The sequence below is a fragment of the Musca domestica genome, unplaced genomic scaffold, assembly GCF_030504385.1.
Source record: "Musca domestica strain aabys unplaced genomic scaffold, Musca_domestica.polishedcontigs.V.1.1 6, whole genome shotgun sequence".
NCBI lineage: Eukaryota > Metazoa > Arthropoda > Insecta > Diptera > Muscidae > Musca > Musca domestica.
The window spans coordinates 8311999-8336618 of NW_026712363.1; the positions used below are offsets into that span (position 1 = coordinate 8311999).

A 24620-nucleotide genomic window follows, 5' to 3' on the forward strand; every position below is an offset into this window, starting at 1 on the left:
TGCCCATATTCGGCGGACCCATGTTTTAAAATCTGGTAAAAATCTGCTTGGACTGACGCTTCAAACGCGGTATGTCATTAAGCGATGTGACATCTCTGTCAAAAGTTATGGCGTTGCCAGATGGGTCCGTCGAATATGGGCAACGCTGTATGGTGCTTGCTATCGGATACAGCTTACAAATACATCTGCTAAAATGTATAGAGATCGGCTCAGATTTGCATATAGCTGCGATGTCCTATTTCAGGTTTATTGTATACCAAAATTGTAACACCAACTCACATACGTATACACATACATATACGTGACACATTTACATATACTCTAAATTCGACCGTTAGTGCGAAAATCGGTACCTCACGATATTCAGTATTTTGATGATTTTTGCCACATTTTCCATGGATTTGTCTAAAAATTATTATTTGTTGGTCATAATGGGTTCTAGCTCCGGTGGTGAAACATTGTATGTTTATGTCCACGTTTTGTATAGGCCCCCATATAACAGTACCTCCCCATAGTCGGTATTTTGATGATTTTTGCCACTTTTTTTCATGGATTTCTCTCCCGGTAGTCGGCGTTTTGATTATTATTGCCACATTTTTCCATGGATTTGTTAAAAAATTGGTATTTGTAGTTCGTAATGGGTTCTAGCAACTGTGGCAGTACATAGTATGTATTGGTCCACGTTTTCGTATAGCCGCCTCATAATTTTACCTTACGATATTCGGTATTTTTGCCACATTTTTCCACAGATTTGTCTAAAAAATATTATTTGTTGGTCATAATAGGTTCTAGCTCCGGTGGTGAAACATTGTATGTTTATGTCCACGTTTTGTATAGGCCCCCATATAACAGTACCTCCCCATAGTCGGTATTTTGATGATTTTTGCCACTTTTTTTCATGGATTTCTCTCAAAATTGATATTTGTTGGTCATAATGGGTTCTAGCTCCGGTGGCGAAACATTGTATATTTAGCCCCCCCCCCCCCCCTCCCCCCCATATAACAGAACCTCCTGATATTCAGTATTTTGATGATTTTTGCCACATTTTCCACGGATTTGTCTAAAAAGTGGTATTTGTAGTTTATAACATTGAAAATTTAGATCCACCAAATATGTAATATTAGCCCAAATCGGGCGGATCAGGGACTAGGGCTGCCAATAAAATTTTAAGAAAAATCGTAAATTTTTCAGAAAAAAAAATCGGCATAATCGGCATTTGCGTTTTTAAAAATCGTCATAAAATCGGCAACGTACAAATTATTAAATCAACACATATTTTTTGGTTTATAACAAAATAAAGGAAAGTGAAAATGCACAACTAAGCATTTTAATAAATATTCAGTTTTGTATAAAAAATAAACTTTCAAATAAAAACATAAAAAAACCAGTAAAGAAAGTCTAAAAGACGGGCGGGGCCGACTTTATGATACCCTACACCACGTTGCTAATTTAGTAGAGCTGCGCATAACAATTAAAAGTTTTTATGGGAGAATTCAATCATACACGCTATGATTATAATTATAATTTAAAGTTCAAAGGACTAAATATGCCGAAACATATGTATCTTTTAAATTCGGACTAGTATTGCCCATTTGATGCAAAATTACTTTGAAGTCAGATAAAGATATATATGGGAGCTACATCCAAATCTGATCCGATCTCGATAAAATTTGGCAAAGACATTTCTGAGCTGTATTTGATATATTTCCCCAAATATTGTTGTTACAGAGTGCATATTACGACTGTGGGTAACAAATATGACAAATCGGATGAACAGTATATATGGGAGCTATAGCTATATCTGAACCGATTTTCACCAAATTTGACATACTAGCTTCTAGACTCAATTCGGTGTTAGTGCCAAATTTCATCCAATTTGGTCAAATATTAGACGTTTGGTGCACAATCAAAGGCAAGTCGGACGAAGTTATACATGGGAGCTATATCCAAATCTGAACCGATCTCGATAAAATTTAGCAAAGGTATTTCTGAGCTGTATTTGATATATTTCCCCAAATATTGTTGTTACAGAGTGCATATTACGGCTGCGGAGGACAAAAATAACAAATCGGATGAACAATATATAAGGGAGCTATAGCTATATCTGAACCGATTTCGATCAAATTTGGCATACTTATTTTCAGGTCCAATCTGATTGTACGTGCAAAATTCTATACTATTCGGACTGATATTACACGTTTGGTGGACAATAAAAGGCAAATCGGACGAAGATATATATGGGAGCTATATCTAAATTTTGACCGATTATCTCCAATTTCAATAGGGTTCGTCCTTGGGCCAAACAAATGATTTGTGCAAAATTTCATCTGGATAGGACAATAAATGCGAACTGTACTTTGTTTACAAAAATACATGGACAGACGGACGGACGGACAGACAGGCGGACGGACGGACATGCATAAATCGACTCAGAATGTGATTCTATGCAGATCATCAGAAGGAACTTTGGGTCTATCTCGTTTCCTTTTGCCTGTTACAAACAAATGCACAAAGACATAATACCCTGACCACCATGTGGTGTAGGGTATAAAAATTTATACAACTATGTAGATTTTTCTAAAAAAAAGTTATCAATTCTTATTATTGTGTACATTTTTATTTAAATATAAAAACTCTATCTTTGGTGAGATCTTTAAGATTTACGTATAACACAATGTATTTTTAAGGTCATTGAAGAATAATCCCTTTGTGGTAGGAGTCTAAAAAAGATTCGTGTTTTCCGAAACGAGTAATTTTTTCAGTTTCTCTTTGTCTGTGGTTATTTTTTCTACTAAAATCTAATTACGTAACAAATAGTACGTGTTTCCAATTAATCATTCTCAAGTAAGTTTCTAATTTCAATTCATGTACGAATTTAGACAAAATTGCAAAAGCCAAAATGGAATCCCCAGGTTTTATTTCAAAACTTAAAAATGTTAACTCCCTAAGCTCGGGGTCTAAATTTAAAGTGTGGAAATTTTTAGAAATACCTAACAAAGAATTATTTCTCTCCTCATTACTCTTCCAGTATCAAAATGCCTTAAACATTAAAAATATATTAAATTAAAATTAAAGAGTTCCAACATTTGAGTTGCAAGTTCTATGTAAAATTCGAGCACTAATTTTGAAGTGAAGTTTTGTTTATGAAATAATATATTTTGCATATAAACTTAATTATATACAAAATCATATTATAAAACATTTTTGTGTATATAGGGTCAGTTGTTATGGAATTACTTAAAACGCTTCTGAAACGAAACTCCATTTGATTATTTGTATTGAGAATATACTATATATATATTTCCATTAGATGTTCTAAAATGAATTTAGCAACGTTTAATTAGGTATTTAATTAAAATGGGAGACAATTTGTGTCGATCGTTAAAATATCGTCATTTTTGAGGTAAAAATCGGAAAATCGGGTTTTTACATTTTTAGAGTGAAAAATCACCAAAATGCCGATATGCCGGCAAAAATGGCAGCCCTGGTTGTGACATGGACACGATAGAGAAAATTCAGGTGAGGAATTTAAACTAATAAAACTGGCCCGCACAGTTATATAACACATAATGTTTATGTATTGAAACACGTTTTAAAACCCGCATTTCCATTCAATGAGAACACCAAAAGCTGAATAAAAATCTATTCAATTGAAAATTGGAAAAAAATAGTAAAACGCCGAAATTCAAGAGGCTACATGGAGCAATATCAAATAGTTAACCGTTTTTTTTAAAAAATCGGATTTTTAGGAGTCATTTTAAGAACTTAAAATGCCAAGTTATTAATTTGGATTCCAGCTTCAAAATGGATATCCTTTGGGAAACCAAACAACAAATGAAAGCAAAAACTGTCGAAAATAGCATGAAATTTTAGAATAATTTTAGATTTGTTCGAATTGGTCAACTTTGGCACGAATTATGGCCTTCATACGGCCCATTCCCGGCGAAGCGCTTGCTTGAGGTGATCAACAATTTGATATTTTTTAGTGCCAACCTTGCTTTCCAAAATACTCCAGACACAATAGTCGAACGGATTGGTATCTGGATATTTTGGTGGCCATTATGCACTGGAAATGAAGCGAGGAACCTAATTTTGTAACCATTCTTGGATGGCGCGTGCTGAGTTCGATGGTACTGAGTCCTGTTGGAATGTCTTTCTGTTGCGGTGTAAGTTCTTGCACTTTTTGGAATTTCAATGGCTCGGGGTAATCGAGCTCATTTTTCAATATTTGCCGTATCGAATATTCCGATATGTTCAGCTCACGAACCATTTTTCAGCCACTGCGACGCGGGCTTCGATCAAATCGCTCCTTTACTTTTCGAACCATTTCTGCCGATATTACTGTTTTCTTCCGTCCACTTCCATGAACTCGGGCTACGCTACCAGTATCACGGTAACGAGCGATGGTACGAGACACAAAACATTAATTAACATTTAAATGCTGGAGTGCTCTAACGATAGCCACTTGTGGTTTTCCATCCAAATATAAAGAAATCACACTATCACGCTTAAATTCCACCATGAATAACTTTTTCTGGAAAATTCTCACCAAAATGCTTTTGTACGCTTGTAAACAATATAATGAGCTGTCACTGGAATAATTTTAACAGCTGCCTGACGAGTGGCTTAGAAATGATAGCAGTCTGAAATTGGTAGCAGTGTTTTCATCTCACCCTGTATTTACGCAGGACTATACTATATATACTATATACTTCCCCATTGCAGAAATTTTTCTTTCAAAAAATGAATACAACAAACGTTTTGTATTATACATTTTATTCAATTTTAATATAAAACGCTTTTCAGCATTTTTAGTATGAATAAAAACTTAAAATATAAAATTAAACTTTATTCAATGTATGAGGGTTAATAATTATTTAGTTAAAACATTCAAAATCTAAAGTATATTTTTAAGTGCATTTGTGTAACAAGCCAATAATAATAATAATAGTACGTAAGTGTATTTGCTATTTATTTTTGGGATATGAAAAGCAACATATTTAGTAACTTATTACGTGATATATTTCCGTAGATTCAAAGCAGGCATGTTATATATGATTTAAATAATATAGATGATACAAAGGGAGGGAGACCTCAGGTGTGAATTATGTTATATAATTAGTAGTATAGTAATTTAATTTTTAGTGCTTATCATTAATGATTGTTGAAATAAAATTTCAACTCATAAACTAAATCATGGGATATGCGTAAAAGGGAAAAACTTATCGTATTTTCCAAGGGGCGAAATTGTATTTTTGTTTTTATTTTTTTATCAAGAGTAAGCAGTTGTAGATCTAAACATGTTTATTCACTAATCAGCTTACTCTGAACTTTTTTATGAAAAAGCAGTGAAATTATAATTGGCACTTATTAAGATTAACTTATTCCAAACCAATTTTGAACTGTTTTATTGGATAGGGTGGTTTTGTATTCGAATAAAAAATATAGGATTTATGGAACATGGAATACATGTGTGTATGCACGTACTGCACTCCGCTATTCTTTTGTAATAATCTATGTATTCTAAAGAACTGTAATATACCATCTCGTTACTTTATTTTCATTTCAATGAGCGGCAAATTATATTCATAATAACATCTTCGTATTCCTGAATTTTACAAAGGCAGGAACTAGTAACAACATTTGTGTGTACTTTAGTCAAATAACATTTTCGAAACAATACTTTTTGTTGATGATAGATTCTGTGAGCTTAATTGAGCTGAGTATCTATAATACAATCTTTTTTATAGTAAACCTATTACTTTTTGTAAATGCGACCAAAAACTGCCGTCAAAAATAATTTTAATTCAAAAAAGTGAATTGATTGATTGTAGAAAATCAAAAAGGAGTGAAAAAATTAAAAATAGTAATTTTTGTTAAAAAACTCTAAAAATACCTAGTTTTTTATGAGTTGTTATAAACTTAATATGAAATATTTGTATATTTGAGAACTTAGGAGTATACAAAATTTAATAATATCAACTGATAATAGTATATTTGATCAATAATTATTACACAACTCAAGATGACCTATTTTGCAAAACTTGATGGTCGAGGAAGCCCACTGCGTTTAATGGCCGAAGGAGGCCTTAGGCCAGATGGCTTCGGAATACCTGTAGAACCGACTGTGATTTTTGTGAGTCCTGCTGTAGCACTAATGGAACTCGTCTTTATTGCTGATGTGTTGCTTGTCATTGCACTAGGTGCTTTAATACCTATGGGTTTATTCAGACTTTGAGCACTACCCCTTGATGATGCCGATGACATGCTCTGTATTAAATTAAAAAAAAAAATAAATGTGCAAAAAATCATAGTGTTAAAATATAATAGTCTCTTTATATATTTCTTACGTCAGTAGGAGAATGGCGACCATTATCACTGTCAGTATCTGGATGCGATTGTATTCCACTTTTGGCGGTTACATTTAGACTAAAGTAGCCAGATGAAGGTCTTACCAAACCAGCTCGTTTACTCGTTGCTCCGCTAGCATTATTAGAGCTGCTACCGGGTGCTCGAAGGCCAGACACAAGTTTGGGAACTTTAAAAACAGCTTCGTCGCTTTTCTAAAAAAATAATAATAATTTCAATTGTATGCAATGAATTAAATAATATTAAAATTTTAAATTAAAGAAGCGGAGTTAAAATGGAAGTGGTAGATAGTTGTTTAACTGACTGATTGCGACGGACTTGTCCTGGTTCCCGTTCAGCTTTATTGTATTGGCTAAACCATGGTGGATACTTAAATCATGGTTTGATCACTTATTGATTTATCACTAATGGGCTTTTAACGCCATAACCACTAAAAACAATGGCTATTTTTCTATATTTCCATAAGTTCGCTACATGCAGCAGAGCATTTTGTAGTGATATTTTTGTTTGTTCTGTGGTATTCTTAACGTTTAGGATAAAAACAAGAATGTAGCTTTTTGGCCGTTTATATATCTCCGACCCGGACATGATCATGTTATTTTTCTAGATTATCGAATGTTACTAAAGTCACGCTGTGTTTAGGATATCAATGATTGATTCCTGACACTCGGGATGGATGGAAGATTAAACCAAAAAATAAACACTTTTGTTTGCTTAAAAAGGATTTTCACGGGCTTCAACATCAAATTACTTACTTGCTGAGCCAACGACTGTTGTACACCAACAGTATTTAAAACGACTGAATTCCGATTGGTATTTGTTTTAACCTAAAATAACGATTTCTTTTGAATATTGTTACAGCGTAATTTACTTTCACGAAATACATACCAATTTTTCAGTTGATGTTGCGCTTGGCTTTCTTAGACCAAATGTTCGAGCAGCAGGTACACCTCCACCACTTCCAATACTGATATTGGAAGATGAGGTATGATTGCTTGATAGATTATGAAATGATTTCGATTTTATACCCATTGGACTCTTCAACTCTCCGGTTGCCTGTTCATTTGATTGACCCCCAATTATTGTTCTATTGGCAGAATTTGACGCTTTCGATAAACCACTAGGCATTGCGTTTGTTGTGACATTCAAATTAGTTTGGCGGGGAATTGACTTTTCTAGTTCATCGGCCGAAGTTGCCTTGCTGACGGCACTAAATTTTGTCAATCCGCTTAAATATCGCGGTCGAGAGAGCGAACGAGGCTTGTTATTCGTTACATCCGGCGCTACTGCAAATGTGTTTGTAGAAGCGGGAGCAATTTCTGGCAAGTTTCGGGCATTCGCTTGCTTGTCTTTTGGCTTTTTATAGGTTAGATAGTTGGGATTTATTTTCGATGTTGTTTTATTGGCGTCCACAATTTCTATTTCCGATTTATTGTTATTAAAAACGGGTGAAACTGTTTGATCTCGTCTTGAAATTCGAGCATTCGATTGTTGTTGGCAGCTCTCAACAGCATTAACATCTACATCATAATCATCAATACAAGGCACATTTAATTCCAATCCTGTTTGACTCGCCCCTCCACCATTGCGATTTTTATTAATTTTAATGGTTTTAAAGCGATCTCGGTCTCTCTCTCGTTTTTCGGCAAGTTTGTATTGTGCTGCCGTAGTGTCCTGTGTCTGAGTACACATTGACGCATCAGCATTGCCCTCTTCAGTAGCATTTTCAGTCTTTTCTTGCACCATTTCAAGAGCACTTTGACAACTCACATTTTCAGTCTCATTTGTTATGTTTGGACGATTCTCTTCGGTGGTGATGGCATTGTCCTCATCTTTATTTACAGTAAACGATGAGCCCAATGATATTTTGGATCCATGCGTGGAACTGGGTGAAAGAGTCGACAAGTTAATGTCATCGTAAAGACGACTCCGCCGACTTAACAACCTTTCACCCGCCGTACTGGCGCTGCTTACCGAAGACATACTGAGTCCTCCATTCGAGATTTTCGATTCACTTATACTGCTAGTCACTGAATCCTTAAGTGGACTTTTAATGCTATCCAAGCCCTCGCTCAAGGCATGCGGAGATTCCGCAAATGTGTCCTTGGATTTTTTCATGTCATTTTTTCCTGCCAGATCCATTGTCATGTTAAGGTAATCCTTTGACGACTGATCTTCTTCACCCAAAATATCGGCCGAAACCCTCATCATGTCCCTCATGTCTTTGGCTTCACGGGATATTTCTCGGGGATGTGACCTATCCTTGTTGGGTCCATAGTTAAATCGTTTTTTAATGGAATCCAAAGACTTTTTCATTTTTAACTGTTCGGCATTAAGTTCTACTTTGCTGAACTCATCTAGCATATGATCGAACTCCTCTTCGTTGTTGTTAGAAGCCAATAGATTGGCTTCCGCTTGAGCTAAAGCCATAACATTTTTCATCTCTAATGAAACTGGACTAGGATGTTCGAAACGGCGTCTGTCCTTTTCATATGTCCCATTCGGGTTTTCTATGTTTTCTATCATTTCCACTGTTGCATTCAGAGGTAACTTACCGGAGAAGGTGTTCGTATTTATAATGTTATTAGCTTTATTTACTCGTTGCTCATGCTCAAATGTGTCATTCAGTACTCGTGTGGCATTGTGTGGAAGTAGGGCCGATGATGCTATGATGGGTGAAATATTAACGTCGACCACCATTTTAAGTGTGGGTGTATAATGTTGCTTATTGTAACGGACACTCGTTGTTTGTGGAGTAGATTCGTAGTACTTCAATGACGTGATGGGCTTCTCGATACCTTCGGGAGTTTCACAGCGATTGTTGGGTGTTATGTTTTCCTGGCAATCAAAGGTAGAATTTTCTGTTTTTTCAACGGTTGTTCCACACACTCCATCGTTTGAAAGACAAATTGTTTGATCGAGGCCCGTCCCAACTTTGGAGGATAATTCCGAGCCAGACTGCTGTGATTTGGTTAGACTTTGTGTAATGTTCAGAGCCTTCTCAGAAGCCATGCTACCATACATGCTGTTCTCCACCAAGTTGTATGTTATGTCACCAATCATTTCATCCGTTAGAACCATAGTACGATTTAAGTCGAGGCCTGTGTTACTACTTTGGCTTGATTTTATGTCTACACCATGGTGATCAAAAGTACGGTGTTTGTTGGGAATTTCCACTGTTCTATTATTGACCTCAACACTTTCTGTCGAATTGTCCATGGTACTGCAACCAGAAGCAGTCTTGCTCAGCGTCAGCGAAATATCGTCTATTTGACCGATATGCATGTCTTTAATTAATGTTCCTTCACTTGACATCGTTAACGACTCTAAGGCCTTTCGATCGCGTATCATGTCGCTAAGTGTATAGCCATCACTTGTTATTTTGCCCATCAAATCAAAATCTCCATGATGACCATTGATATCGTTTCCTCCGAAATCTAAGCTGTTTGTGGACTGCAAAAAGTTGATGTTGGAAAAATCAGCTGATGTAATTAGGGAATTGTTCATGCGATCTATGGAGGCATCCATCGACGAGAAAGAGGGTGGAGATACATCATGCAAAAATGATTTTTGCATATTTGTGACCAAACCACCAATCTCCAGATTAAGCATTGGATTATCATGTTGTGAATTGTTGAAAGTTTGTTGTTGTTGGTGTTGGATTTGTTGGTGTTGTGAAACACTTGGGGAGGTATTTGTCTGAAGAAAAAGTTGTACAATTAATTTGGAGAAACATCAATAAATAATGCCTTTGCGACTAAATAAATATATAAATAAAATATTCTTGTAACAAATAATACTTTATTCGAATCTAAACACATATCGTGCTTGACACTTATGGTCAGTATCTATCCTCATAAAGAGCATTTGATTAGTTAAATAACGTATAGTTGTGTGCGTGAGTCATACACTTTTTGTCTTTGGTGTTAATTTGCGTCACCATCTGCCGCTGCTCTTAGCTTTATTTACCAGAATAAAAGTAATCATATACTTGATAAATGAGAGGAAACCCCTTTTGCTAGCACAAAGCAACAAACGAAAATTGCCAATGAGATGAATACGACGATTTAATAACTTCAAGGTTGAATAGACAGCATTTCAACGGTCGATTGATTTGCGGAAATAAACGCATATTTGTCACTTTGATGGCATTATTATATCACAGCGGTTTAATAACATTTGTTCAAAATTAATAGCGCAATATAGAACAGTTTAGAAGTCATTTTTGGATAAGCATATGGGAGCGTATTTCAATGTTTGACACAATTGGCATCGAATAATTATTCTGGATTTTTCGACTTAGTGATATACTTAAGAGATCCGTATATTCTTCGACCTATATATGATGACAAATCCTTTGTGCAGGGAAATGTTTATATAGACGATACACATTTTTATATACCCACAGTACTATTTTTTTACAATTAGTCATACTTTTTATTACACAAACTTAAAGGATTTCAGGGTTTTCTGTATTTACAAGGTGTGGACCAACACACCAAACAATTGTTATGTAAATAACAGATGTGTAAATCACTATGAATATTAATAGCGAAAACTTTCTCCCTCATTGTCTTCGAGGAGATTTACGAAGTTAATTAACTGCTCGTTTTAATGTAAAGTGACTCGTTTTAATGCATTGATATATAAAAAACTCAAAAACAATTACATACACACTTAAAATTAAATAATTTAGTAATACTTACGAATTGTGGTTCAAGATTTTGTGCCAGCTTCCGTTTTGGTCGCGTGAACGTCCTGGAATCTAATTTATATGCTGCACGAACATGTCCAATTCATTGATCCAATTCAACCATTAATTATAGGTAAAGCCACAACATTATTGCATGGATGTATGCAGATTTGTTATTGTATTTGATATGAAAAAAAAAGAAATGAAGAATACAATTAAATTAGCTTCAGTAAACACACAATTGTATACGGAATTCAAAAAAGTAATTAGGCAATGGCAAACATGTATTTTTACCTGCTAAAATATGTATAATGCAAATTTATAAATTGTATTGAGTCACATATATGCAATATTATAAAAGGGAAAGGTGGTGTACATCGAAATTTGGGTAACTGTGACAGTGATATATACTGAACTTTTGAAACCCGAGGAAATAAAAAGGCAGCTAGGTTCGGCCTCCTTCAATTGGAAAAACAAAATTAAAAAATTCCGAATAACAGTAGGCCTATTCTGCAACTTTTATGCAAGCCACACACGATACAACTGGTTGTACAACTTGGAGAGGTTGTATTCAAGATCGTATCGTTTGGGGCCCGGTTGTACCAAGTTGTGTCCCGGTTGTATCAAAAATCAAAATTTTTTGAATTTTGGCATGTTGTACCAACCGATTGTAACGTTTGTGGGCATGTCGCACACAATTTCATTTTGTGTTTATTTTTGAAGAGACAACACCATTGTTTCGCACATTAAAACAATACGAAATCCAAACAAATGTGTGATTTTAACGTGTATATAAAATGGAATCTCAATTTATAAAATGGAATTTAAAAAATTAATAATAAATAAAAGATATTGAGTCAATTATAGAGCATGCATTTTTTCCGGTGTCATCTTAACTCATATGAACCCTACGAAACTTTAAGTTGTACAAAGAGGTTGAACACTAACTTGTATCGTTTGTGACGGAAACACAAGTTGTACAACCAGTTGTATCGTGTGTGGCTTTCATTATATATTGAAAGCTTAAAATTTATTTTATCATTGTAACAAAACATACCAATGAATATCTTGTAAAATAAACAAATTAACAACTACAATTTTTCTATTGTTTATATAACAAAGAGAACAATAGTTGATAAATCTGTTATAGAATAGCAAAGTCTGTTATTTGTGTCGTTAAAGGCATGGCTCAATAAGAAAGGTTGCTCAACTTCAAGGAAACTAGAAAAGTGTAACTCTGTACTGGAGTCTTATTTAGTCAAATAGACTTTTTAAATATGCAACAATTGGTTTTGTTTATTAATATTTTTTTACAAAAATGTTATATTTGCAGAAAACCACAAAACTTGAATGAAATATTGGGATTTCTCAACAAAATGAAATCCAAGATAGTAGGCCAAGATTGTTTTATTCTGCAATATGCATTTATATTGTCCCTAAATTTTAAATAATTTCAAATTATTTTTCTTTTTATACAATACGACAACAACAATGCAGACACATATACAGACGGTGTATAAATTTTGACAGAATAGGGCACCCAAAAAAATTGTATTTAGGGGGTAGCTTTGTTTTACCTTCTGTAATTATGCCAAGGAAATAACAATATCAAGTGTCGTTAGAAAGTTACAAAATAGGACTAAAGATATTACAATTATATGGGTGATGTACATGATCTGTGTAGCGAACTTTTTGGCCAACCTATTGTCCATCAAAATACCGAAAATTGGAAGGTCGGTTATATGGGGTCTATTTATACATTGAAAAAATTCCGGTGAATAGTGAGGATTGTAAAAAAATCTTGCCTATACAACTTTTAATTTACAGAAAATTCGACAAATTGTGACTAAAACAAACAAAAAAACATAAATCTGCCTGTACAATCAATACCAAAAGTTCTACGGATGTAAAATACATCTAAAATAAAACTTTATCAACCTACTTCATTTCGATCGAAAGCTAGAGTGATTTCCACAGACGGACATATGTGCATCGCTAAATTAACATAGAATTTTATGCTGATCGAGAATATATATTCCAACGGAATGACAAACTTAAGTGACAACTATAGTAGAGGGTATAAGAAATATTGCATGGTATTGCTTATGTAAACCCAAAAAAAATTGTCAACTTTTCGGCTTCAAGATTGTTTTTTTTTTTTTTTAATTTACTCATTGTTAATTTTTCAGAATTTACCTTTTCTTAACAACTGCTCAATCAATATGTCACTGACGACGTATTAAATATTTCACATTCTGACAGAAATGCCCAAATTCATAATTCGATTCAATCATAAACAAACCCTACTATCTTTGGAATCTTCGTGAGCTGTTCGCAGTGCGCCAATTCAAAAATTATATTTCTACACAAAAATGTAGAAGAAATCATTACTTTCTTTTTTACAAAAAAAATATTACAATATTTTTCTTTCAATTCATCTGTTTGTCCCGCCTAAATGAGATTCGTTATGCATACATGTGTTTAAAGTAAAAGTGAGAATTTGTAAGACAAGTTTAAATTTACAGCATATAACCGATTGAATTCTCTATTATATTACCCATATTAAGTGTCGATTGATTAAAAAATGGTATTATCAATTTGGACCTATATTTTTTTTTTTTCAACAGCATTTCGACGTTGGTATTTTCAATATTATAAAATGTGCAGAATGTTGGACAGGTACTAGTTCCAACCTTGTATGCCTGTAACTTTTAACAACTGCTTATTTTATCGACAGCTATTGTTGTTTGCAGTAACGACTGTGCTATACTGCGAAAATTTAGATAAAATTTCAAAAGCTTTCAAGTTTAAAATTGTTAAAAACTAAAAAATTAAACACAAAACATTTTTGTCGATAAATTAAAAACGGCAATTCGTGTACCGTTCGTCCTTGAATCCTAAATCCTGGTTGAAGAGACTACACAACAGAGAAAACGCGAAAAAGCGTATTCATTTGTCATGATCGGTAAATCAAATCTTTTATTTGATTTTCCTTAACTTTTTTTATTTTTATAGTACGTATTTTTAATTTTGAAATGTATAATCAAGATGGGTGGAAAAGAAGGATTTGACAATATGATGGATGTAAATGCAATGACCAATTTTTGCATCAAATTATATGTAATTCTATAAGGCATAGGACGGTACCAATTCACAAAAGACATGTTCTTGACTGCGCCACTTTTATAATTGTATCTTTTACACCAAAATATTTTCCAAAAATAAATCTTCGATAGAGTAGCAATGTAAACATATATACCTACATATGTGGTATTTGATATAACCCCTTCTAATCGACTATCCACAAAGTAAATACGCGGTGGCGACTTAGACCAACAACAATTTGCATACCCATAGATGGTCAGTTGTTAATGGTGACCCACCATTCAACAAGTTATACAAAGTACATTGATTTCAAGTACTATCATAATTTGAAAAAAAAAAGATTTATGAATGTTTAACGTTTATGGAGAAAACTAGTTACCGGTTCACTTGCAGACCGATTTGTGTGACGGACACAGAAAACGTTGGTCGCTGTTGCTGCAGTAACCCATTTGATTTTTGTATATACAGTTAAGAAGGCAAAGCATTTGCGGCTGCTGCCTGTTAAAGACTTTTATTTGTGGGTCGTTGTTTTGCTGTAGCTTACCTTGTTCTTGTTGTTGCTGTGTTTGGGTGTTATTAGAAGGCGGCATGTAATTGTTACTTTTCCATTGTTGCAATATGTTGGAAATGTCATCATGAGTCTTGTCTTCGAGAAATCTAAAAGAAATTAAATAGAAAAATGTAAAAAATAGATTTAATTCATATAACAGCAATCGCCAGTTCACTTACATAAAGGAATCATCTTTAAGAGCCTCATCGATGTCTAAAATATCCATGATGACTAAATCTGTCCTCACAATAACTTATTTAGCCAACAAAACGGGCTGGGGTATGGTATAATTTGCAAATGAAAAAGGAAAACAACACGACTAATTGACCCTTCAGGTTTTTTTCTTCCGCAAATTCTCTTGCAAGAGGCAGAGCCACACAGTCACAAATATTCTAATTTTATACTTTTTACAATTTTATCTATAGTTTTTAGGGCAATAATTTTTACTTGTCACTTTGTTTGAAAAAGATAAACTTAAAAGAAAAAACAAAAAGGGGCACTGTTCATTTGTTTTTGCTTGGTCAATTCTCTTGTTTCCTTTTGTTTTTTATTTGACTTTTATTTTATGTTTTTATTCTGTTCTTTTGTTGAAGCACTATAAATGATGAAATGCACTTATCTCTTTAGAAATTGTTTACATTTTTTATCTGTTCATTTTAGTTCTAATAGTTAATGACATATTTCACAGATTTCCTCGGTAAATATGTTGCGCTCGTTCACATTATTAACAAAATAACAACAGTTAAAATACAATCATCACCAACGAAATGAAAATAAATTGCTAGGAAAACAGAGTTTGGTTAAAAACTATTGGTCGCCGTTAAAAAATTAATCTCGTACACAATTTGACGGCTTTGCTATAGGTGAGTAGCACTGTAGATGGAAATGTTAAAGTACTGGCCACATTGTGAATTGCTAACGGCAAAACTAATGGAAACTACGAAATTGCATTGTCAATTTATTCTGATTGGTCAATTAGCAGTGCCAACTAAATTAAAAAGTGTATTTAAGCGTATATTATAGAATGTTTCCATTGGAAATCGAAAATTTTATTCGCTCTGAGAATTTTAATATAATAATTATAAGGTAGTGTAGAAACATGCTAGAAGAATTCAAGTAGTCGAATCGACACAGCTACTGGGACAATAAACTGTCAAACCAATTTTGGAATTGAAAATGTTGAATATAAAATTATTCACATTTGTAGAAATTGTTGAAAAATTCATATTATAACAACCACCAATGTGCGTCGTATAAGAAAACATTTAAAAATATACTTATTTTTGATAAAAGATTTTAAAAAATTTGACATATCAATGTTCTCAAGCGTTGATCCATATACCTATATTCTTCTATCATGGCAGAAATAAAAATAAAATTTGAAAACACAACCCTGAAGTCAGTTCAATTGGAATCCTTTCCCAAAACGGAAACATTTGTTCGTCCCAAAACCTAGAATAAATTCGTATCAGAGGTTTTGGGAGGAACAAGAGAATTTGAAAAAATTTAATATTATATTATATATTATTCAAAACAATACATACACACATGGTACAATATAGAGTTAAAACAGCTTCGTAAAAATATAGAAATACAGTCCTGAAGCTATACCCACTTCCTGTCACAATTATTCAAAATTATATGCAACAAATTTTCACTTATTTCATATTTTTCGTTACTTTAAAAAGAGATAAATAGCGCGAAGAAGACAAAATACCGCGATATTCTTTCCAAAATATGATCCAAACTGTTCAATCTTTCGATTGCATGGCAAAACTGGTTAATATCTTTAATACACGTCCGCAATGAACGTATCTTCAAATCATGGTAGAAATAAGAAGGTAAAGTAATGCAAACATATGTTTACAATTTTTTCAAAATTATTCATTAATACACGCCCGCAATGAACGTATCTTCAAATCATGGTAGAAATAAGAAGGTAAAGTCATGCAAACATATGTTTACAATTTTTTTCAAAATTATTCATTTGACAACATCTCATTGTCAAAATTTATATTTATAAAATGTTTTATCAAAAATAAGTATATTTTTAAATGTTTTCTTATACGACGCAAATTAGAGGTTATTTTATATGAATTCTTCAACAATTTTTCAATTAACATATTCAATTCCAAAATCGGTTTGACAGTTCATTGTCCCAGCAGCTGTATCGATGCGACTTCTTGTATTCTTCTACCATGCATGGATTCAATCATGGTAGAAGAATGCAGATAAATGCATCAAGGCTTGGGAACATTGAATGTCAAAAAATTTTAAATTTATTTTCAAATATAAGTAGATTTTTATATGTTTTCGTCATTTGGAAGATATAATACATAATACACGTTTTTTTTTTAACAAATTTTACAAATTTAAATAATTTTTCATTCAACATTTTCAATTCCAAATTTGTTTGACAGTTCATTGTCCCAGCAGCTGTGTCGATGCGTCTACCTATATTCTTATACCAAGGGCACAATGAAATAAAGGTAACCTCATTTCAAATAAGCATTCCCAGTTCTGCATTTTTAGTAATTTTCCTTGTCAAATTTCAATGCATAAACAAACAGTTCCCATCTCTGATTTTGGTGTGTACAATGGATTTATAAATATAAGGTGTGTCTGGTTACTTTTCCAGCAGGAATTGTCCAGTAACTTCTTTCTGAGAGAGTAAGGTAGTTTTATTCTCTTTTGCAAGGAAAATGCGAAAAGTAAACAGACGGTATTCCTGCAGAAGCTTGCAACTAATCAGCTGATTAGTCAAAACAAACCAATTTGTCCCCCATAAGGAGAATTAAAACAAAGGAAGTTTTATAAGTTTTTTAAATAAAAATGTTGGAAATAGTCGTTTATTTTCTTATTGCATATTAACATTTACGTTTTTCACATTTTGTAAAGTTGTTCTCCAAAAACTATTAGACTTGCTAACTCTAAAAAAATATTTTCAAATTGAAAGCACAAAAAGAAATAAACAAACAATAGAAAACATCTGATTGAATGTCGATGAATGAGAAGAAGAAGAGTTGCAAGTGATTGCAAGAAGAAATTTTTCCAGCAAGAATTTGCAAACTCTCACTGAAAGAACTGTCAAAATTTCTCTCTCCAACCGCTCTCTTTTGCAGAACTTTTGGGTTAACAGACGACTTCCAGTAACAATTTGTAACAATTGTTACAAACTTTAGGGTAACCAGACACACCTATAGATTTTGGCAATGAGATGTTGTCGAAAGTATACTTTTGGAAAAATTTTAAACATACATGACTTTACCTTCTTAGTTTTACCATGCTTCAAATCATTGATTTTGAAAATATATTGTTTTTATTTTTCAAAACAAGTTACATGTACCAACTGAATACTAATCTTAGGCAAAACCATGGCTCAATAAGAAAGGTTGTTCAACTTCAAAGAAACTAGAAAAAATGCAACTTTGTGTTGGAGTCTTATAGTGCCAAATAGACTTTTAAATATGCAACAGTAATCTTTGTTTATTTTTATTTTTTTTTTTAACAAAATTCTTATATTGGGAAAAACCCGCGAAACATGAATGAAATTTCGGGGTTATTCAACAAAATTGAATCTAAAATAGTGTGACAATACAGTATTTTTTCGCAAAATTGTACAATTTATTACCCATTTCGTAGAAAATTTGCATTTATTTTGCAACCAAATTTGAAATAATTTCCAATTATTGAATTAGTAATTCAACAACAACACACACATACTCAAAGTGTGTATATATTTTGACAGAATAAGGGCACAAAAAGAAAAAAATGTATTTAAGGGGTAGCTTTGTTCTACCTTCTGTAGTTATACCATGGGCAAAACTATATCCAAACAGAACAAGTTCTTTAAAATAAAGTTTACCTTACCCACCAAGCCGAAATCAATAAACAAACCAAGACATTTCATCGAGCTTACAACATTCATTAGCGTCCTACAAATGGAAAAGTTTATTAAATCTTCTTGCAAGTTCCCAAAAACATAACTTTTGATTTTTAAGTATTTCTTGAGAGACCGCTACAGGACAACCAAGGTACCAACATATTAACACTAAAATCACTTGATGACTGCAACACATCCATAAACAAATATTCTCCTTTAAACGAGATTTGAATGTCATCAGCAAATACAAACGACATTAAATTTCTACCCTTAATACAACTCAGCAAATCATTAACATACATGACGAACAATAGAGGTCCAAGAACAGATCCCTGTGGCACATCACTACTCACTGGAAGAAGATTGGAAACAACATTTTTACAACGGACATATTGATTTCTCCGTTTAGTTTCACCTGTTTTCTGTTTAGTGCTTCGATTTCGGAACCCTTCCTTTTTTTAGCTTTCCGACTGCGGTACAGTACGATTATCGTTGTGTTCCGGTACAATATCACTCAAATATTTTTTAGTTGCAGAGTACCGGTACACTGCCGCTAAAAAACTTTTTAGCGATACTGTACCGGTACAGTACGCAATCGAAATCTGCATGTGACTTATAATTTTTGCTAAAACATACTTGCTTATGTTTTTATACCCTCCACCATAGTATGGAGGGTATATTAAGTTTGTCATTCCGTTTGTAACACCTCGAAATATACATTTTAGACCCCACAAAGTATAAATATTCTTGATCAGCATAAAATTCTATGTTGATTTATCATTGTCCGTCCGTCTGTGGAAATCACTCTAGCTTCCGAACGAAATGAAGTAGGATGATAAAATTTTACTCAAATGTGTACTATGTCTGCAGGACTTTTGGTATTGAAAATGGGCCATGTAGGTCCACGTCTTCGTATAGCCCCCATGTAACGGTACCCCCCGATATTCGGTGTTTTGATAAATTTAGCGACATTATTTACCGGAATTGTTTCAGTTTTAGTATTTGAAGTTCGTAATGAATACTACATCCTAAGACGAAAAATGAGCCATATAGGTCCACGTCTTCGTATATCCCCCATATAACGGTACCTCCCGATATGCGGTATTTTGATGATTCTAGCGACATTTTTTACTGGAATTGTTTCAAAATGAATATTTAAAGTTCATAATAGATGCTACGGCTTAAGACGGAAAATGGGCCATGTAGGTCCACGTCTTCGTATAGCCCCCATATAACGGTACCTCCCGATATTCGGTATTTTGATGATTTTAGCGACATTATTTACCGGAATTGTTTCAAATTTGGTATTTAACGTTTTTAATAGATACTACAGCCTATCACAGAAAGTTGCCTGTGCAGGTCCACGCCTTCGTATAGCTCCCATATAACGTTACCCCCGATATTCGGTATTTTGATGATTTTAGCGATATTATTTACCGGAATTGTTTCAAATTTCGCGTTTGAAGTTCGTGAAGTTCGATATTACAGCCTATGACAGAAAATTGCCTGTGCATTATAATGAATATTGTAATAGCTTGTGACAAAAGTTGCCTATGCAGGTCCACTTCTTCGTATAGACTCTAATATACGGCTACATTAGGTATTTTCAAGATTTTAACAGATTTTTAATGGATTTTTTTTTTGAAAATTGTTATATTTGTACCAAATGGTGGAGGGTATTCAAAGTTCGGCCCGGCCGAACTTACAGCTTTTTTACTTGTTTTATTTCCTATGATTACATTGTGGTTGTATTTTATTAAAAAAAATATGAATGAATTTTTACCGCAAATTTAAGTTTTTACGCAACAAACAAACAAATAACACTTTTAACAAAATTATATTTTTCCGATCTCTGTGATCAGATGAAAAGTGGTTTTTATTTGTTTATATTGGGAATTATGTGATATTTTTATAAAATTTCACATACCTGCTGTTAGGCCATATGCGGTCGCATGTGGTAAAACCCATCATATTTGAACTGATGATAAGTATTTGATGCACAATCAACCGATAATTACTAATTTTAATAGTGTTTGTCTATAGGCCAAACAAAGTTACTATTTTACAGTTTTCATAAATGTATGTAAAACAAATGCACATTTCTTACAATAATATATGGGCATGCATAAATTGATTCTATGTAGACCACCAAAATGAATTATGGTTCTCTCTTATCTCCTTCTGCCCGTTAATAACCAATAAACAGACGTTATGTTTAAATCCATAATGAAACTAAAAATAGTACACCTTCAATTATTATGTACCGATTTCCACCGCACGAATTGTTCGATGGGTGAACCACTTAGTAATTCTGTGCAGATTTTAGTATGGATTTAGAAGTTATTAAATCTAGAATAATTATATTTTAAACAATTAAAATTGTGTTTTATTATCCAAAAAGCTAGTTGTTGAAATAAATTGTATAACTGTTTATCTATTATCTACTCAATTCCCATTATGATGTAGATCATGATGTTTACGCGGTCCCTACGAAAAAGGAGATCACTCCACGGTCGGCAGGGGTGGGGACATAAGGATATTCTTTGTTCGATTAATTTCAATTCGTAAGTAGTTTCTCATATGCTATTCATGTCCAAACATTGTACAATTTCATGTGGATCGGACAGGGAGCTTGATCGAGATTTGGTTATCAGTATACTAAATGATGTGTTTGGCCAATTTTTCGAGGTGGTACAATCTTTTCGCCAGAGTACAGTAAGGCAATTAGTTGTATTAAATCGAAATATAATTTTGTTGTAGTGACAATGAAATCTCGCAATTTTAATTTTGACAGAAAGAAAACTTTTTGGTTCGAATTCACCTCCTTTTTGGCCCTATTAAATTGGTTTTGCTTCAGATCAAAATAAAATCGCCCTAGAGAGAGAATATAATTTTCATAAATGTATTGGTTTTATATCAAAATAATATCTATTTTACACATTTTTTGTGGATGCATTCATCTCTAATATAACAAATCCGGTGAAAAAGGAACAAAAAAAATTAATTCAAAGTTTTTCCGTTTCGTTTCAGTTACAGTATCCATATAACAAGTTGATCGCGCCATCGTATATGGTGTAAATCGTCATGTTTTATTTTTTTAATTTTTGTTTTTTGAACGTATTGTAATTCAATAATATTTCATAAAAAGAAAAATAAAGTAAATTACCATAATATAAAAAAGTAAATGTGTAGATAAATAAACAGCTATTTTAATTACAAGATTATACAGCAAGCTGCTAGCAGTAATCCTCAAATCAGAGGCGGGTGCGCGTCTATGTTTTTCTGTTTGTTTATAAAACAAAAACTGCTGAATACTTTAGACGTCCTTCAACTCTGGTGGCATATCATTTTTGGGATGTTTGTTTTCGAAATGCTGTTTGTACGTTTTTGGATCAGGCATTTGAGACTGAAAGATGCGAATACAAAATCACAGGTCTTAGTTGAGTTCGAAAAATGTTAATTTGCTTTACTTACTTTGCATACGGCACAGATATAAACTAAGGCTTTCATTGCTGCCTTCTTCTGTTCAGTAGCACTGTGTCCTTGCTGCTTCTTCAATTTGGCTTGCTTTTCTTGGGCTTTTGCTTGTGATTGAATTTTTTGGTGACCACGAGCCATTTTATCTTAATCTAAAAAAGTTAAACGTACTTTATTTAGACAAATAAAGAGCAAATTGGAGACAATGGTGATAGACAGTGTGCTAACTCGAAAATTATTAAATTTAAGCTTACTGCAGAAAAATGTCAAAATGAACATAGTCTGCTTTCACAGAATAAAGAATATTTTTTAGAAAAATCTTATTTTTATTCTTCATATTTCCTTAAAATACTTTTAAGTGATAATGTAAGCAGAAAACGACACGAAACAATATTAGCTACTATAATATTGATTAAAAACACCTGTACGCCGTTTTAAAGAATTAGCTACGTACACACATACATCGAATTTTTCTTTTTCTTTTGCAACAACACTTATGGTGTTTCCTATTTTACAAACAATCGTCTATTAAGTAACGAATTTCCTTAGGCTGGAAAAAATGCAATGTTACATAGTCTTTATATACAACTCACATCCCATGGATATCCCATAAAGCAAATCAAGTTTTTCTACTGGGAATCCACAAAAAAACAAGATTTTTCCCATCGCAGTCGTCATCTTGAAAATAGACACCATTTACATTTACAAAATGTAATCCATAAATGGCGATCACGTTGGTGAAACGTCATAGTTGAGCCAAACAAAGGGATTTCCCGTTTCCACATCACCACACTAAAAAATTTGGACGACGGTAATCTAATCGCACAGATTCACCTTATTGATGTTTAAGATATTTCAACTTAAAAAAATCGTATTCATCTTCACACACAATACATCAACAACAAAATACTCAAAAGTTTCTCGAACTTTTTTCTGCATGTGGCGCGGCCATACTTCTCTACTACTTACCTAATTGTGTTATTCTTGAAGATACAGTTGGTAAATGATATTATTTCTAAAGATGAATGTACAATTTTTGCGGTATTTTTTATATATTCTATTATTTAAGTTCTTCGTTTTTTTCCGCAAAAAAATATTTTCAGTTTATGTTAAATAAATGTGTGCCGCTCAACAAAATGCGATGAAAAATGAAGGTTTTCCTTATGTTTAGGGATATGTAATTCGAAATTTAACTAAGCGATTATTAGTAGCATAGTATCGATACGATATCGAATTAATGAAAAAATTGAATAGCATGTTTCCACCAGTAATCGAATCACATTGTTCAGGCTCAGACTGCATACAAATAGGTTTTCGCATGGTACAAAGAAATCAAGGTAGGGAACTGCAACCAATCGATTTCATTTTTTTCTTGATTTAATATGTCAAGTTTAAGGTGAGAATACATAAAACGTTTTTCTGACTGGTTTAAATCATCGGCTGGCTTCTTCGTAGAGGAAAAAAGAAGTTTTAGGTTGACTGAGTTCGATTATGATTTAAGCCAGCATTTTATGTATTCTCACACAAAGAGCTTTTTATTTTCATTCTTTGTTATTACACTGGAAACGTTTTCAAGAAAGAAAAATTTGAGAAAAGTCTCTAGAAAAATCGCAGAACTGAAAAAATTAACTGGAATTTTGTTAGAACTTTTTTTTGAGTGCCTTTTGGAATTAAAAATTCTTATTGAAAAACAAGTTAAAAAGCAGTAAGTTCGGCCGGGCCGATCTTTGAATACCCTCCACCATTTGAAACGAGTTTGGAAATAAAATCCTTAAAAAATTCTGTTAAAAGTTTAAAAATACCGAATATAGCCGTTATAATAGTGTCTATACGACCACACAGGCATGGTTTGTCATAAGTCATTGCCAAATTCAAATTCGGAACTTGAAATAAACGGTGAATAATGTAGCTAAAATCATCAAAATATCGCATATATGGAGGTACCGTTATATCGGAGCTGTGCGAAGACCTGGACCTGCATAGACAATTTTCTGTCATAAGCTGTAGCATCCGTTACGAACGTCAAATACGACATTCCAAACAATTTCGGTGAGTATTGTACCTAAACTCGTCAAAATACCGAATATAGGGAGGTACTGGTATATGGGGCCTATACGAAGACCTGGGGCTGCACAGACAATAGACAGACTTTATTTCCATTACGAACTCTAAATGCGTAATTGGAAACAATTCCGGGGAATAAAGTCGCTAAAATCATCAAAATACCGAATATCGGGGGTGGGAATATATGTGGGCTATACGAAGACGTGGACCTGCACAGACAATTTTCTGTAGGTAGATGCATCAACGCTTGCGAACATTGATATGTCAAAATTTTAAAATTGTTTTGTCAAAAATAAGTACATTTTTATATATTTTCTTATACGATGGGAATCGGAGGTTATTGCAATATGCATTTCTCAACAATTTTTACAAATTTTAATAATTTTTCATTCAACATTTTCAATTCCAAAATCGGTTTGACAGTTCATTGTCCCAGCAGCTGTGTCAAAGCGACTACCTGTATTCTTCTACCATGGGTT

General features: G+C 33.2%; 2 protein-coding genes across 2 annotated transcripts; both read right to left on the reverse strand.

Annotated features, from left to right (window-relative positions):
- Window positions 1-5549: 5549 nt before the first annotated feature.
- LOC101894866 (uncharacterized) lies at window positions 5550-15509 on the reverse strand. Its single transcript, XM_005183581.4, has 7 exons — window positions 14897-15509; window positions 14712-14824; window positions 11076-11146; window positions 7258-10068; window positions 7125-7196; window positions 6351-6563; window positions 5550-6270 (listed from the first exon to the last, which is right to left on the reverse strand). Exons 1-7 carry the CDS (start codon window positions 14941-14943, stop codon window positions 6031-6033), a joined length of 3567 nt encoding a protein of 1188 aa, XP_005183638.1. The 5' UTR covers window positions 14944-15509; the 3' UTR covers window positions 5550-6030.
- Window positions 15510-21611: 6102 nt separating this feature from the next.
- On the reverse strand, window positions 21612-23243 carry LOC101894705 (zinc finger protein 706). The gene is made up of 3 exons (XM_005183580.4): window positions 23047-23243; window positions 22075-22229; window positions 21612-22006 (listed from the first exon to the last, which is right to left on the reverse strand). Exons 2-3 carry the CDS (start codon window positions 22216-22218, stop codon window positions 21917-21919), a joined length of 234 nt encoding a protein of 77 aa, XP_005183637.1. The 5' UTR covers window positions 22219-22229; window positions 23047-23243; the 3' UTR covers window positions 21612-21916.
- Between the last annotated feature and the right edge of the window lie 1377 nt (window positions 23244-24620).

Bases quoted from the DNA above. Each gene is read 5' to 3' on its own strand.
- LOC101894866 (XM_005183581.4), bottom strand. From the start codon at position 14,943: ATGGATATTTTAGACATCGATGAGGCTCTTAAAGATGATTCCTTTAT. The intron at 11,147-14,711 runs GTAAGCTACAGC...ATGTTCGTGCAG, and splicing joins ACAGCAACAACAAGAACAAG to CATATAAATTAGATTCCAGG. The intron at 7,197-7,257 runs GTATGTATTTCG...TCGTTATTTTAG, and splicing joins CAACATCAACTGAAAAATTG to GTTAAAACAAATACCAATCG.
- LOC101894705 (XM_005183580.4), bottom strand. From the start codon at position 22,218: ATGGCTCGTGGTCACCAAAAAATTCAATCACAAGCAAAAGCCCAAGAA. The intron at 22,007-22,074 runs GTAAGTAAAGCA...CGCATCTTTCAG, and splicing joins ATATCTGTGCCGTATGCAAA to TCTCAAATGCCTGATCCAAA.